The following is a 12,976-nucleotide window of genomic DNA, read 5'->3' as shown; positions in this document are numbered from 1 at the left end:
ATAGACATAAGTTGGGAGGAAGGAGTCCAACACCCTACCCAAGTCCTGTTTCCTGTTTGTGCAGTCTATTTGTAAAACCATGGTCACAGCCCTTACACTGACTGAAACAATCTCAAATTTTAAAATAGTGAAATGTCTTGACAGTCATGAGTTCAGCCATGGAGCCTGAACAATCTCAAAGGGAGGTAGGTGTGAGCGACCAAGAAAACTACAGCAGCATTTTGGTGGTTGTATCTCCTGCCAGTCAGAATGCCCTGTGGTGAGACGTCCTTGAGGCTGCATGTGGGTCATTACTGCTCAATAGGAGGCTGGGACATTTCCCTGCACACAGGCTCCAATAGAGGGTCTGAATCTCGGCTGCTGTGGACTTGTCCAGAGGGAGATCCAATCCACCCTGATGTGGGATGAGAAAAGGCCCATCTTTCCTCATAAATATGCACCTACCTCAGAAACATTTATGAACACTTTAAAACCAATGACACAGGGTCTACTGCGCTGCCTCCAGCCTTTGGGGCAGCCCAATGCAACTTCTCTTTGGAATGTTTGTCCTGCTAAATAAACCTCTACTTAAACTTTTTGTGTCTCTCTACTTGCCTCTGAGAGGACAAGAACTGAGACCCCGTAACACTGAGCGATGTCCATACTCCAGTCCTTTCCTGGAGTGTCCTAGTAAACACCAAGCAGAGTATGGCTTAGCACCCACTTTGGATGGATAACAGCAGAAGGAAAAAATGAGGACTTGTGGCCTAGACCCAATTCCAAAGGCAAATTCCAGTTCAAGAGCTGGCCCTCAAACAACAGGCCTACTACATCTCAAGTACTGCAGGAGGCACACAAAACTCTTTTTTTTTTTTCTCACAAAACTCTTAAGAACTCCCCACTTTCAGAGTAAGAGCAAGTGGACTGTGAAGGACACACAACACACACACATGTAAGAGACAGGACACAGTGCTAAGATGTGGCCATCAATGGTATAGACAAGGCTCGCAAACACAGCTGTTGGAGGTGAGAGGTAGGACAGGTCTGTGGGCCAGGCTGGAGAGCCTATGGCTGCAGCCACTCTGAGAGCTGGATGAGGTCTCCACAGGGGAAAGTATGCTCTCTTGAGATCTTCGAAATGTCCAAGAGAAGCCAGAGGTCGGGACTGTTAAAAAGTGTCTGGCTTTTCAAGGGTGGCAACTCATTTTTAAAATTAACTTGAATGAGCTATGGCTGTTTGCGACTTCTGGTGTAGACCATCAATGTGACAGCAATTCAGAGACAAGAAGGCTCCTCAAGGGGACTGAGGGAGGCAGAGACTCCTAGGCATTAAGAAGCAGACAAGCATATGTGAGGGAGCTGGCTGGGAACAGCACTGAGACATAGAAATGAGAGTGCAGGGGCTGGTGGGACAGAAGGAGGTGGAGCTCAGTGCCACCTACCCAGAACCCAGCCACAGGTATGCAAGAGGACAGAGTGACAGCTCCCAGGCTTCACAGCTAAAGTGTGAAGAAAGGCAGTAATGGCAGACAAGGACGGAAAGACAGCTGGAGTAGATCTTGGGTGCTGTGTGGGGTCTGTCGATGCAAGGAGCGCAGATCCTGGGCAACTAACTGATGCTTGTGCTATGGTACAGTGTGTGTGTGTGTGTGTGTGTGTGTGTGTGTGTGTGTGTGTGTGTGTGTGTGTGTGTGTGTAGGGGGCATCAAGATGAAGGATTTCCAGCTGGAGAGATGGCTCAGAGGTTAACAGCACTGGCTGCTCTTCTAGAGGTCCTGAGTTCAATTCCCAGCAACCACATGGTGGCTCATAACCATCTATAAAGGCATCTAATGTCCTCTTCTGGCCTGCAGGTGTACACGCAGGTAGAACACTGTATACATAATAAATAAATCTTTAACAAAAAAGATGAAGAATTTCTAGAGAACAGGGATGAGGGAATGAGGGAGGGAGAGGAGGAGAAGTGTGAGAATGGACCTCAGGAAAGGCTGGCTGCTGGGTGGGATCCCAACAGTGAAGGAAGAAGGTGTCAGCCAATAGTGCTGACCCGGGCTGTGTCTAATAGCAAGATTTGGAGAAGTAAGACCCTGCTCCTTGGGAAATTTTAATTTCCTTTAATAGTTGAGTGGGCACAGAAGCCAAACTACAAGGGTTAAGGATAAGAAGGGAGACAGCAAGGTGAGAATTCACTCAGAATCGCACAGAAAATGGAGGAAGCCAAAATCAAATGGGCATTGAGCTCAAGACAGAAGGAGCCTGAATAAAAACTAGCTGACCAAAGGAGGATATTGGAATCCCCCAGACAGGGGGGACAGGAGGATCCCATCACATGACATTTTCCTCTGTGATACGCTGAATTTTTCTGAGAGAAGGCTACTGAAGAAAAGACGAGGCTGAAAGAAAGATAGATACAAAGACAGGTGGATGGAGGTGAGGGGGTCAGATTGCAGCCAGAGAGGAAGCGACCTGAGAAAGACAGAGCACGCCTCCTTCATAGCTACGGTCCTGACACTCGGCTTCTCCTCTCCCATCCTATGCTCCTCTCTGCTCCCATGACTTTCTGTTTAGGTCTCTGAGGAAGAAGACAGAATGGGGATGACTGAGAAATATGATCTTCTTGCTTATGTTAATATTCAACATTTCCCAACAGAGCTCTCACCATTCAAAGACTAGAACGACGCCTCTATCTTGTACAAACACATGCTCTCCATGCTCTACACTTGACAGCAATCGTCTGCCCCTTGGAAAGATGAGCGCTTGCTGCGAGACTCAGTGTCCCATCCAGGAACTGGAAACTGGGTGATTTAGGAAACAGGGGCAGCCTGCCCACAAAGAATGGCCAAGTAATGAGACACACTGCCCTGCACCTATGACTGCTCGAGGCCCTGCGTGCTTAGTCAGGCCCAGGGAGCTCTAACTCTACAGTGCAAAGCATCCAGGCACTCTGCAGGGCTTCCTGAAACTTACGGGGAGACGTGGTATTCTCTAGGGGACCAGCTACCCACACACTTGTGAGCACATCTGCCTACCTTGCCCAGTCACACGCTTGCCACACTCAGCACCTGGCCAGATCCTCTTGCAGGGAATGTAAGCTCTAAAAGTCAGCACTACGCACCAAAAAATCTACAGAGTCTGCTCTCTGTAACTGTGGGAAACAGAGGCAACAAATGCAGACCAACAGTACTCGGAAAGGCTGTGGGCACAGAGTGCTTGCCTCGTATGTATGAAACCTTGCATTCCACTCAGTACTGCAAGGGAAAGGAGGAAAGAAAAGAAAGAAAAAGAAACTGGAAATGGCTGACTTGGACTGATTATGTAGAGACCTTTATTTTCTTGTTATTATTTCCCAAACAATACAGGATAATAACTATTTTTATGTAGCACTTGAGTTATTATAGTAGACACTGTAAAGTCATCTAGATATTAAAGTATATGGGGCGTGTGTGGAGGGTGTTGGCAAACACCATGCTACTTTGTGTAAGGGCCTCGGGAGTGTGGGGCTTGTTCTGCAGAGCCAACCCCCTCCTGGATGCCAAGGGATAAATGCAGTATAACCCAAAGATGACAGATAATTTCTGCCTCAGCAACTTCAGCCCATGTCTGCTGATAACTGTCCTGATGGTAAAACAGAAAGGAGTAAATAGCAAGAAGTAGGGTTGGCAGAGGCTTTAATATCCAGCTTAAAACTGAACCCCAGGGGAGCGTCAACACAAAAGGGCTGTGTGCTTCCTCGGAGCACAGAAAGCGTGAGAGCTAAGAGCAGGCCCAACACAGAAGGCTGGAGAGAGGCCGCCTTGGCCTCGCAATCTGATCACCGTGTCGGATGTGGCATCAAGGGCTGGCTTGTCAAGTGGTCCCTTGCTAAGTCTGGGATACTTTCTCTAGAACAGATGGATGCTCCCTAGGGAACAAAAACTGACTGGAAAAAATAATTAGAAGGCAGAGGTTTTCAAACCCGTGGAAGAAGCAGAGAGGCCGTTTTCTCTTGAATGGAAGGTGTTGGAAGTGCAACGCTCTGTTAGTGTGTTAATTTGGGTTTGGAAGAAATTAAGAGAATGCAGCAAGAAAGATGAAATTGTGCTGGGACATGCTAGGCAGAGAGGCTTCGTCCCAAGGAAAGGCATGCAAAGGAGCCAGGGTGAAGAGAAGAGAGGCAGAGGGGGCAGCGCGAGAGGAGGCGTCAGCGGACACGCAGGTTACATTACCTTGATGGGCGCGCATTTCGGGAAGGGCCTTTTCTAAGACTGCTAATGCTTTTCTATGGTAATCTGCTTGGGCTTCTAATAACTGAGAACAGACCCACATTCAAAAACAAAAAGAACGTTAGCATTGGATGGACACAGACACAATGGTTGAGCAAAACTGAAAATGAACTCTTTCAAAAAAGCTTAAATGATTCAATTTGTATGACATGTTAACATTCGGTCACGAGAAGGCGCTTACCGTCACAAAGAACTTGCCGTACTCTCCTTCTTTGGCCATAAAGTTGTACATGTCTGCTGCGAGTTGATCCTGGGGAGAAGATGCGCCATTAACATCAGTGAAAGAAACTGGTACCTGACAGCAGCCTCTGGGATTTCTAAGATCAAACGAAAGGGATGAAAGCAGCCGCAGGTGCAATGCCTAGTGACTGAATCACAACTGTACACGGAAACACAGAAAGAACTTTCTACAGTGAGATGGCACAGTGGCTAGAGCGCTGGCTGCACAAATATGAGGACCTGAGTACAGCTGGGTGCTGCGTATGCATCTGTAACTCCCGCACTCCTACAGCAAGATGGTGGCTCAGGCAGGGGAATCTCTGGAAGCTCGTGGGCCAACTAGCTTTGGGCACACAGTGGTAAACAAAAGAACCTGCCTCAGACAAAAGGCAAGGCAAAGACCAACCAACGCCCAAGGGTGTCCTCTCACTTCCTCACACACACACACCAAAAAGGAACAGGATATCCAAGTGTAAGGGTTAGTGTTAATTGCCGACACGACAGGATCTGGAACGCTGTAAGAGACAGGCGTCCAAGCACCACCAACCCACCCACCCCATGAAGCAATATTCACCCCGTAGAACGCCTGAGAAGGATTCTGCTAACTAGGCTGAGGTGGGAGGCAGCACGCCCTGGGTTGGGTCATGGACGACATAAGAAAGATCAGCTAGGCAATGACATTCATCGTTTTCTGCGTCCCAATTGAGGATGTGTTGGGATTAGTGGCTTCAAAATCCTGCCATCTTGACTTCAATGCCATGATAGACCACACCATGGTGCATTAGCCAGAATAAGCCCTTATCACTACAGTAGGAAAAGAAAAGATATCAAGATATATGCTGGCATGCCTTTTTGAAAGCCAAAATATTGAGCATGGCTTGGCATTTATTACCATTTGGTCTCTGGGTAACAAAAAGGAGAGGAAAGCAATTAGCTAAAAAACCTTGAATGTAAAGTTCATAAAATTCCTGATTGTTTTGTGGTTCTTCTTGCTATATGTAGTTTTTTATTTATATGTAATAACATAAGTGTATATGTCAAATAAAATAAAATAAAATCTAAACAAAAAAGAAAAAACCCCACCAAAGCCACAACCAAAAAAAAAAAAAAGGGAAAAGGTCTTATTTCTATTGTCATATAAATATTGAAATGTATATGAAAAAAACCCAAGATACCAGAAACAGCAGTTTTTTATTAGCAGCAGTAGATGCTGGGAAAAGAGAGAGAAACATAGAAGAAAGACTTCACTCTGTACTGACACTTCTTTATATGTGCACTTCTTTATAGGTGAACTAACGTGAATTAATCACTTATGTAAAATTGCCGTTTTTATTATCTTGCAGTACAGGATTGTACATTCTAGGTAAGACTTCTACCACTTACCCTACTTTCTACTTTTTATTTTCAGACAAAGTGTCACAAAAAGTCCTAGACTGGCCCTAACTATTTTCTGTAGTCCACGCTGGCCCTGAACTTGTAATCTTTGCTGTAGTCTCTCCAGTAGCTGGGATTACAGACTTGTACCCATCAGGACACAAATTTAAAGAACAGATTCAGCATTTGAATATACACTTCTAATGTTTACACATCTATTAGAAAACTATAAATATAGCTTGAGTAAGCATTTTAATGTAGTATCTCCTATTTTTCCCACCAAGGTGCACAAGGTAATATAAGGGCTCTCTTATTTGGAAATGCATATTAGGAGCAACAAATATCCCTTTAGAATAAATGAGAAAGCAAGGGAGTAGATCTCTTAAGCTCTCACCTTGCTCCTAACAAAAAAGAGAAAAGAAAAATAATAAAACATTCAAATACTAAGCACAAACTAAAGCCGGGGACAATTTGTGCTGCCCAACACGTTGGAATGTGGCAGTCATGTAGGCTCAAGGGTCAGAAAATTGTTAAACACAGAGTTTGGTGAGTTAGGGGAAACTACAGACCCATTATGCATAATGATAGTATTTCCTTATTTCCTTTCTTCCTCTCTCCCTCCCTCCCTTTTTCTTTTCTTTTGTTTGAGGCAGGATCTCACCATGTAGGTCAGCTGTCCTGGAACTCACTATGTAGACCAGGCTGGCCTCAAACTCACAGAGATCCACCTGCCTCTGCCTCTAGAGTGCTAGGATTAAAGGCGTGAGCTACCATGCCTGACCTGCTTAAGGATATTGTTTCTAAGGAATTATATCTCAACAAAGGGGAAAGAACTGATCGGTGTATGTGGCCTGGGCTGGTCTAGGAAAGAACCATGCATAGGAGACACCCACCCCAGCTCCCTGTCCCCACTGGCTGAGCGAGTGGACACTCTATGCATACCACACGGCTAGTGTCATTTGAAGATGATTTTTTCCTTTTTTTTTTTTTTTTTGTTTGTTCATGCAGTCAACACTAGTCTCAAGCTTGCAGCCAAGGATGACCTTGAACTTCAGGTCTTCAAATGGTTCCGGGAGTGGACCCAGAGCTCTGCGCGTTCCAGGCCAGCACCCTGCTGCCTCTACATGATATAAACACAAAACTATGATGTAACTCTGTGAGGCATGTTTTCATTTTTACCTACTATATTCCACATTTAACAACAGTTTAGAGGTCAGTATTTGCTATCTTAAGCAAGGGGTAACAAGGCCTGAACAAACCAAAATATAAGAGTCCCAACACAATCTAAGAGGAAAGACCACTTTTGTAAACAACAAGAACAGCAGGAAAAAAACCAAAAAACAAAAAATGAAGACTCCAAGATTCATCACAGACTTCTTCACCGTTTCTATAAGGTTAGAGAATAATATCACTTAATCATATAATCAGTGTGGAATTTATAAACCAAGTGTTGTAAAAATTTTTTAAAAAGTCCTTCCTGTCTGGCACAGTGATGCACACCTTTAATACTAGCATTTGAGATTAATAGGCAGGCACAGATCTCTGTGAGTTTGAAGGCCAGCCAGAGATCCTAGTGAGTTCTAGGACAGCCAGGGCTATACAGTAAAACCCTGTCTCAAAAACAAAACCAAACCAAATCAACAAAAACAACAAAACCCTTCCCTTACTAAAGCTAATATGACCAATTTACTATAAATAGATGTCATATCTATATTAGAAAACCTATACTACTATACTGCTCTGTCTTTATACTGACTGTTATGCCATATTAATTGTAACTTTCTATTGTATTTATTTTCTTTCCTCTCTTTCAAATGGTTATTTAAAATAAGCCCGGTCAAGTTATCTTTAAACATCCCACTTGCATGTTTAAGGTTTATTTTAGTTATATTAGGTGTCTGCACATGAATATGTCATGTATGGAGATGAGCATTTGAGTACATGTGTCTGCGGAGGCCAGAAGAGGGCGCTAGATTCCCTAGAGCGCCAGTTCAGGTGGTTGTGAGCAACCCCATGTGGATACTAGGAACTGAACCTGGGTCCTCTGTAAGAGCACTATGCACTCTTTAATCACTGAGCCATTTCTCTAGACCCCATTTGGATTTTTGAAACTGTGGGGTTTTTTTTAAATCATAAAATAATGTACAGTATTAAAAAAAAAATAGAAACTACACTTCAAATATAATTCACAGAATTCTGATATGAAGTAGGTAAAACACTGAAGAATTTATAACATGACTTTTTACCCATTATAGAGAAAACAGCAGGTGGCTAAGGTCTACCCTGGCAAGGGATTCCCATACCTTGCACTGTTCGACTTTATTCCCAGCTTCATCCATCTCTTCCTTTAGGGTATCTATTTTAGATGGAAGCCCCTGAAAGTTGGTTCCTGAAGACTTGTGTGCTTGGTTCCACCTGCAAAACAAGGGAAGAGACAGACTGAGAAGGAACTGTGCCAACTCAACCAGGAGGCAGGACTAAGGAGAGACTCTTCCTGCAGCCTGACTCCCTGGGTGGGAGCTGAGCCCCAGGAAGCCTTCTGCTAATGTCTAACCTCTAGAATAGAAGCAGGCAAAAACTTCTCCAAAGGGCAGGACTCCTGTAGTGCTAGGGGTGGCATAGCCAGGCAGATCGTGTGTCACACAAGCACTACTGCTGGAACACAATCTTTTCTACAGGCCCTCTTTTCTACAGGGCCCAATAATGGAATCCTTGCCATGAAGCACCCTCTTCCTGGTTTGATCTAGAATGTTCCCTATATCCTGAGAACAAGTGCCTGCTCTTGAGGACGTCTTAGGATATACCTTTCTACCATTTGAGCCCTGTGATAGCTTTTAGCAGTAAAAGCTAGAATTTTAGCCTGCAGCTATGAAAGCATTTCAGAAACTCATAGTAATAGCAGAGGGGCAGATGAGAATAATGGATCTGTAGCATTATTTTTGGTTTTCAAATATGCTTTAACCCTGTTTGAATACAGACATGTCTGGTCTCATTGAAAGTTTAAACATAGGTGCTATGCAGACACTGCACGACAACCCACTCTAGCAACTTACTAAGCTCCCCAGTCTGCTGCCCTGGCCCGCAGATGCCATAGTTACCCACCTCCCAGTCCCCACTATGGTGCAGAAAGCTTCCTAAGTCCCCAGAAGTGGAATAGCTGCTGTCTCAAGGACAGTTTCAGCTCATGAAGCTGTGTGACGCTGGGAAACACTGCTGACCTTGCAGAACTGGGACAGAGAGTACAGGAGGGGACAAGCAGCTGTGCATGGCGGCACGCACCTTCAATCCCGGCACTCAGGAGACAGAGGTGGGTAGATCTCTGTGAGTTTTAGGCTAGCCTGATTTACATAGTGAGTTCCACGACAGCCAGAGCCATACGTGAGACCCTGCCTCAAAACAACAAAAGCAAAACCGAGGGATAGGGACAGGCACAGTCGTTTGCAGTGCGCGGACCACAGGTACTCACTGCATTAGACAGCATCTTCAAGGAGAGCAGAGACACAGGAACAAGTGAAAGCAAATAAGGCACACACCCACTGCAGTGTCTCCAATACTTGATTCAGTTACTAAGCTGTAAGACTACGGGTGTAAGCTAAGAATCAGTACTGGATATCCTCAGGCACATGTGTTTGAGATGTTGATGCCTGACAGATAAACAGCTACATTTTACTTAGACAAACACAACGAGGGACACACACAACCTCACCAATTAACCAGAAGACATTCTTTCTCCTAAGCAAAAATGCATTTAGTGGGGCATATTCCGTGGTCTGGCTGTCATGCAGGGTTCTAGACACTTATGTATACATGACAAGGACAGAGCAGGACTAGTCCTGCCACCTGAAAATCATACAGTCAGCATGTGTGGGTCCCAGTCTGTCTGTCAAACTGTTCTCTCATCAGAGGCAGTGGGAGCTTCCACCAGCCCCACCCTGGCCTTTCCAGGTGGCAGCAGGGACCTCTGCACTAAGTGGGAAGCCAGAAATAACTGCTGAAAATAAAGAGCAGGAAATGGAGAGGGAATGGTGGGGAACAAATGAGCGCCACACCCGGATGCAGTAAGTGACTCTCCGACTTGACAACTGTACCTTTTCTCATTCCTTAGAGCAGACACACTGAACCACTGGTTGATACATCTAAGGGGCCAACATTTCTTTCTTCCTCATCCACACCCGCTAAGTGGGTGCTGATGCCTTGGTGGTGTCTGAGATATGAAAGAACTGCAGCAGCAGCAGCCCCCAGCCAAGGACTCCAGGGCAGGAGCTGCTCTCCCAGGAGGGGCTCTCACTCCTGTAGGGCCACGAGGACTGTGAGAGCGACCAGGACTGGATTTGCATCTAGGGTTTCACTGCCCATGGTGCTCTTGTTTTATGAACTCACTTATTTCTGCAGTGCTGGGAATGGAGTCCAGGGTTCTCTGCAAGTGCTCACCACTGAGCCACAGCTGCTTTGTGCTGTGATAGGAGAGCAGTGCCCATTACAACGAGCAAATCTGGGGTACAAGTTAAACATATTCCCTACCTGGCCCTTTATAGGGGTTTGCTGGCCACTGTGACATACTAAGAGAAAGTTCTGGCTGTAGGTTCTTCTGTTTCTGCTCCCACACACTACAGAATAAAGAGTGTAAATCATGCAGGCTCCACCACCGCAGTTCACAACTGCGTCAACAGTTTGTGGCCCTGGCTCTCCAGGGTTCTGTGAGACCTTCCACTTCTTGACCGTGGAGGACTTGGTGAGGTTCTCATAAGCGGTTAGGATCCCAGATCCATTATTCCTCAACTCCAGTCTTAGAACTGTCAGCCTCCAACTGTTCTCCTATTAATACATTTATCTAGTTTTCTTAGTGCTTTTTTCTGCTTCCTTTCTCTGGTGGCTCACTTAGTTCAGGATGTTCTAACAACATCCGCACTGCTTTGCTACGAGGAAACAGGCTTAGAGGAGGTGTGCGCGGGCTGTGATCTGCTTAGTGACTCGGTGTCTGCCTTTGTGAGGCCTGTGTGCTGATCACAGCACAGAACTCTGCTGCATTTATCACTACTTCCACAGCATGTAACCTTACCTCGCTCTGACTGAATCCCAGTCCAGCACCAACCTAGCCAGCTGTTTCCTCTGCTTTTGGATGTTGGGAATCTCCACCTGGAAGGAAGGAGGAAAAATAAACCACACAGATGGACCTGGGGATTTTAGCTCAACTCTTCCAAGAGCAGTTTCCTATTTACAAGGTTTTCTTTTAGACGCTAACTTCCCTTACTTCTCAAAGGCCCACACTAACCGTTTAGCACCTGGTCCCTGCCGGGCCGGGCAGCACGAGCACCCACCTCTGCTATGCTGTAGAGAGGGTCCACAATCTCCTTCTCGACAAAAACTTCGTGCTGTGAGAGCTCAAGAGCCAGCTGATTCTCAGTGTCCCCACAGGTCTCCAGCATCTTCCTTTAGGGACAAGAGACACAACAACAAGCATGCACTCGTTAAAACCCGGTACCAGGATTCACGTGGCTGCACCCTGCTGTGACAGGAACATAGCAGAGCCTTTACAATACTATGCTTGCGGGTTATCACCTACAATGTAGGTCCGGGTTTGGGCTTCTAAAATGAGATGGATGGAGACGGAAAGGTGGTTCACTGATGCGGTTCCTGCCGAGAGGTATGAGAGGCACTAGGTTCCTACCTGGGAAGGCTCAAGGAAAGGAGGGAAGGACTCACTCTGGCATGTACTTAATGTGGGTTTAGATAAATGTGAACAGGGAAGTCACAACTTAAAAGAATCAGGTTCTCAAGTTAGGTGAAGAGTGTTCTCAAAATGCTCTAAAAAAACTGAAAATATGCAAAAGTCACTCATTATATGTGGTTTTGTGTAAGTGAGTCCAGCCTTAGCAGTACTTCCTCTAGAGTTAACACAAAAACTGGGCCTCCAGCTTACAAAGTACAGATGTGGGTTCCTCCCCAGCACCACACGAGGTCCTTGGCTGCAGATGAGGTGGCTGACTAACATCTGTGGACCGTGAGACTGCGCCACTCGAACATCGTACTTCCTTTTCATTTTCTTTAACCACACAGCGGGTGTAACCCCAAACGCGTGTGAAAATGTTTAACTCCACTGGCTCACTGCACCCTCTTGCACTTCTGCACCAAGGCCGTCCGACTCTCTGTGAAGTTCTTTTGGCACAGAAAGGGTGGAGTGTGAGGGGTGAAGAGTCTGAATGCAGGCTTTGTTCTCTGCGGCTGTGGGGTCTCAGGCAGTCTCCTTACCCTTTCTCTTGCCAGTGTCCCTCATCCGTAAAACGGAAGCATCAGTTCTGCCTACTTCCTAGGCACTTCTAAGGCCAAGTGAGCCAATACTTAGAGAGCATTCAGCAATGGGCTTATACACAGCATCACTGGTGCGAGGAAAATGACATTGGTACAAGGAGGCAAAGAGGTTTCAAAAGACTGGGAGAAACGACTTAGAATGTGCATGTGTGAGTTTATATATGTGTCTATGTGTGGTAATAAGTACTCCAATTACCCAGATATAATAATTATACATCATACCACCTTAGACCCATAAATATAAAATTATGTATATCAGTTAAAAAATATATATATTTTAAGAGAAAATAAACTAGGTATACCATTGGAGTTAAAACAACCACCACATAAGCCACGTAATTCAGATGACCACCTTCCATGTTTTGGTGGCCACACTTACAGTACGTGACTCTGAAGGACAGTCTAACTCTTGAGCCTGCACTGACATGGTGAGGTGTACAAGCTCAGGTGCAAGGACTGGGACACACGCTGACCCTTGTGAATGGCTCCTTTTCCATCCAATCCCATCCAAGCTCCCAGTGAGGTCATCCCCAGTATCCGAGCTCTGAGGTAGCTCTCCCCAAGGTCGAAGCTGCTCCTCTGATGGAAAAGCCCCCACCGTTGTGCTCCCAATTCCCATGGTGGCTACCCACGTCCCCGGCTCCAGGCCAAGGGTTCTCCAAAAGCACAATTCTTACCCCAAGAGAGACTCCTCTAGCTGGGCTGAGACCTCCTGCATGTTCTGGGCAAAAGCTGTCAGAGGAAGCTTTTTCTGCAAGGCAAAGACAGGTAGGTTTTTATCTGTAGTTTCACAGCCATTCTCACTGGTCTACTTCAGGTGATTCTGGACACCC

At 45.8% G+C, this 12,976-nt stretch overlaps 1 protein-coding gene across 7 annotated transcripts in view; it reads right to left on the bottom strand.

Moving 5' to 3' along the window:
- The window catches only part of ARHGAP17 (Rho GTPase activating protein 17), an 89,656-nt gene that overhangs the window by 30,081 nt on the left and 46,599 nt on the right, over positions 1–12,976 (bottom strand). For 6 of the 7 annotated variants that reach the window (XM_084772339.1, XM_084772335.1, XM_084772333.1 and 3 more), the window contains exons 4-9: positions 12,821–12,894; positions 11,153–11,264; positions 10,894–10,970; positions 8,138–8,249; positions 4,423–4,491; positions 4,185–4,266 (exon numbers count right to left, since the gene is read on the bottom strand). In XM_084772339.1, coding sequence (XP_084628465.1) covers positions 4,185–4,266; positions 4,423–4,491; positions 8,138–8,249; positions 10,894–10,970; positions 11,153–11,264; positions 12,821–12,894 — 526 coding nt within the window. Of the gene's footprint in view, positions 1–4,184; positions 4,267–4,422; positions 4,492–8,137; positions 8,250–10,893; positions 10,971–11,152; positions 11,265–11,393; positions 11,541–12,820; positions 12,895–12,976 lie in introns of those variants that run through there. The other variant, XM_084772338.1, reaches the window with a different exon arrangement.

This window comes from Acomys minous (genome assembly GCF_964271855.1).
Source record: "Acomys minous genome assembly, chromosome: 2".
NCBI classification, from domain to species: Eukaryota; Metazoa; Chordata; class Mammalia; order Rodentia; family Muridae; genus Acomys; species Acomys minous.
The sequence above is the reverse complement of the archived record's forward strand: the minus strand, read 5'-3'. Positions and strand labels throughout refer to the sequence as shown.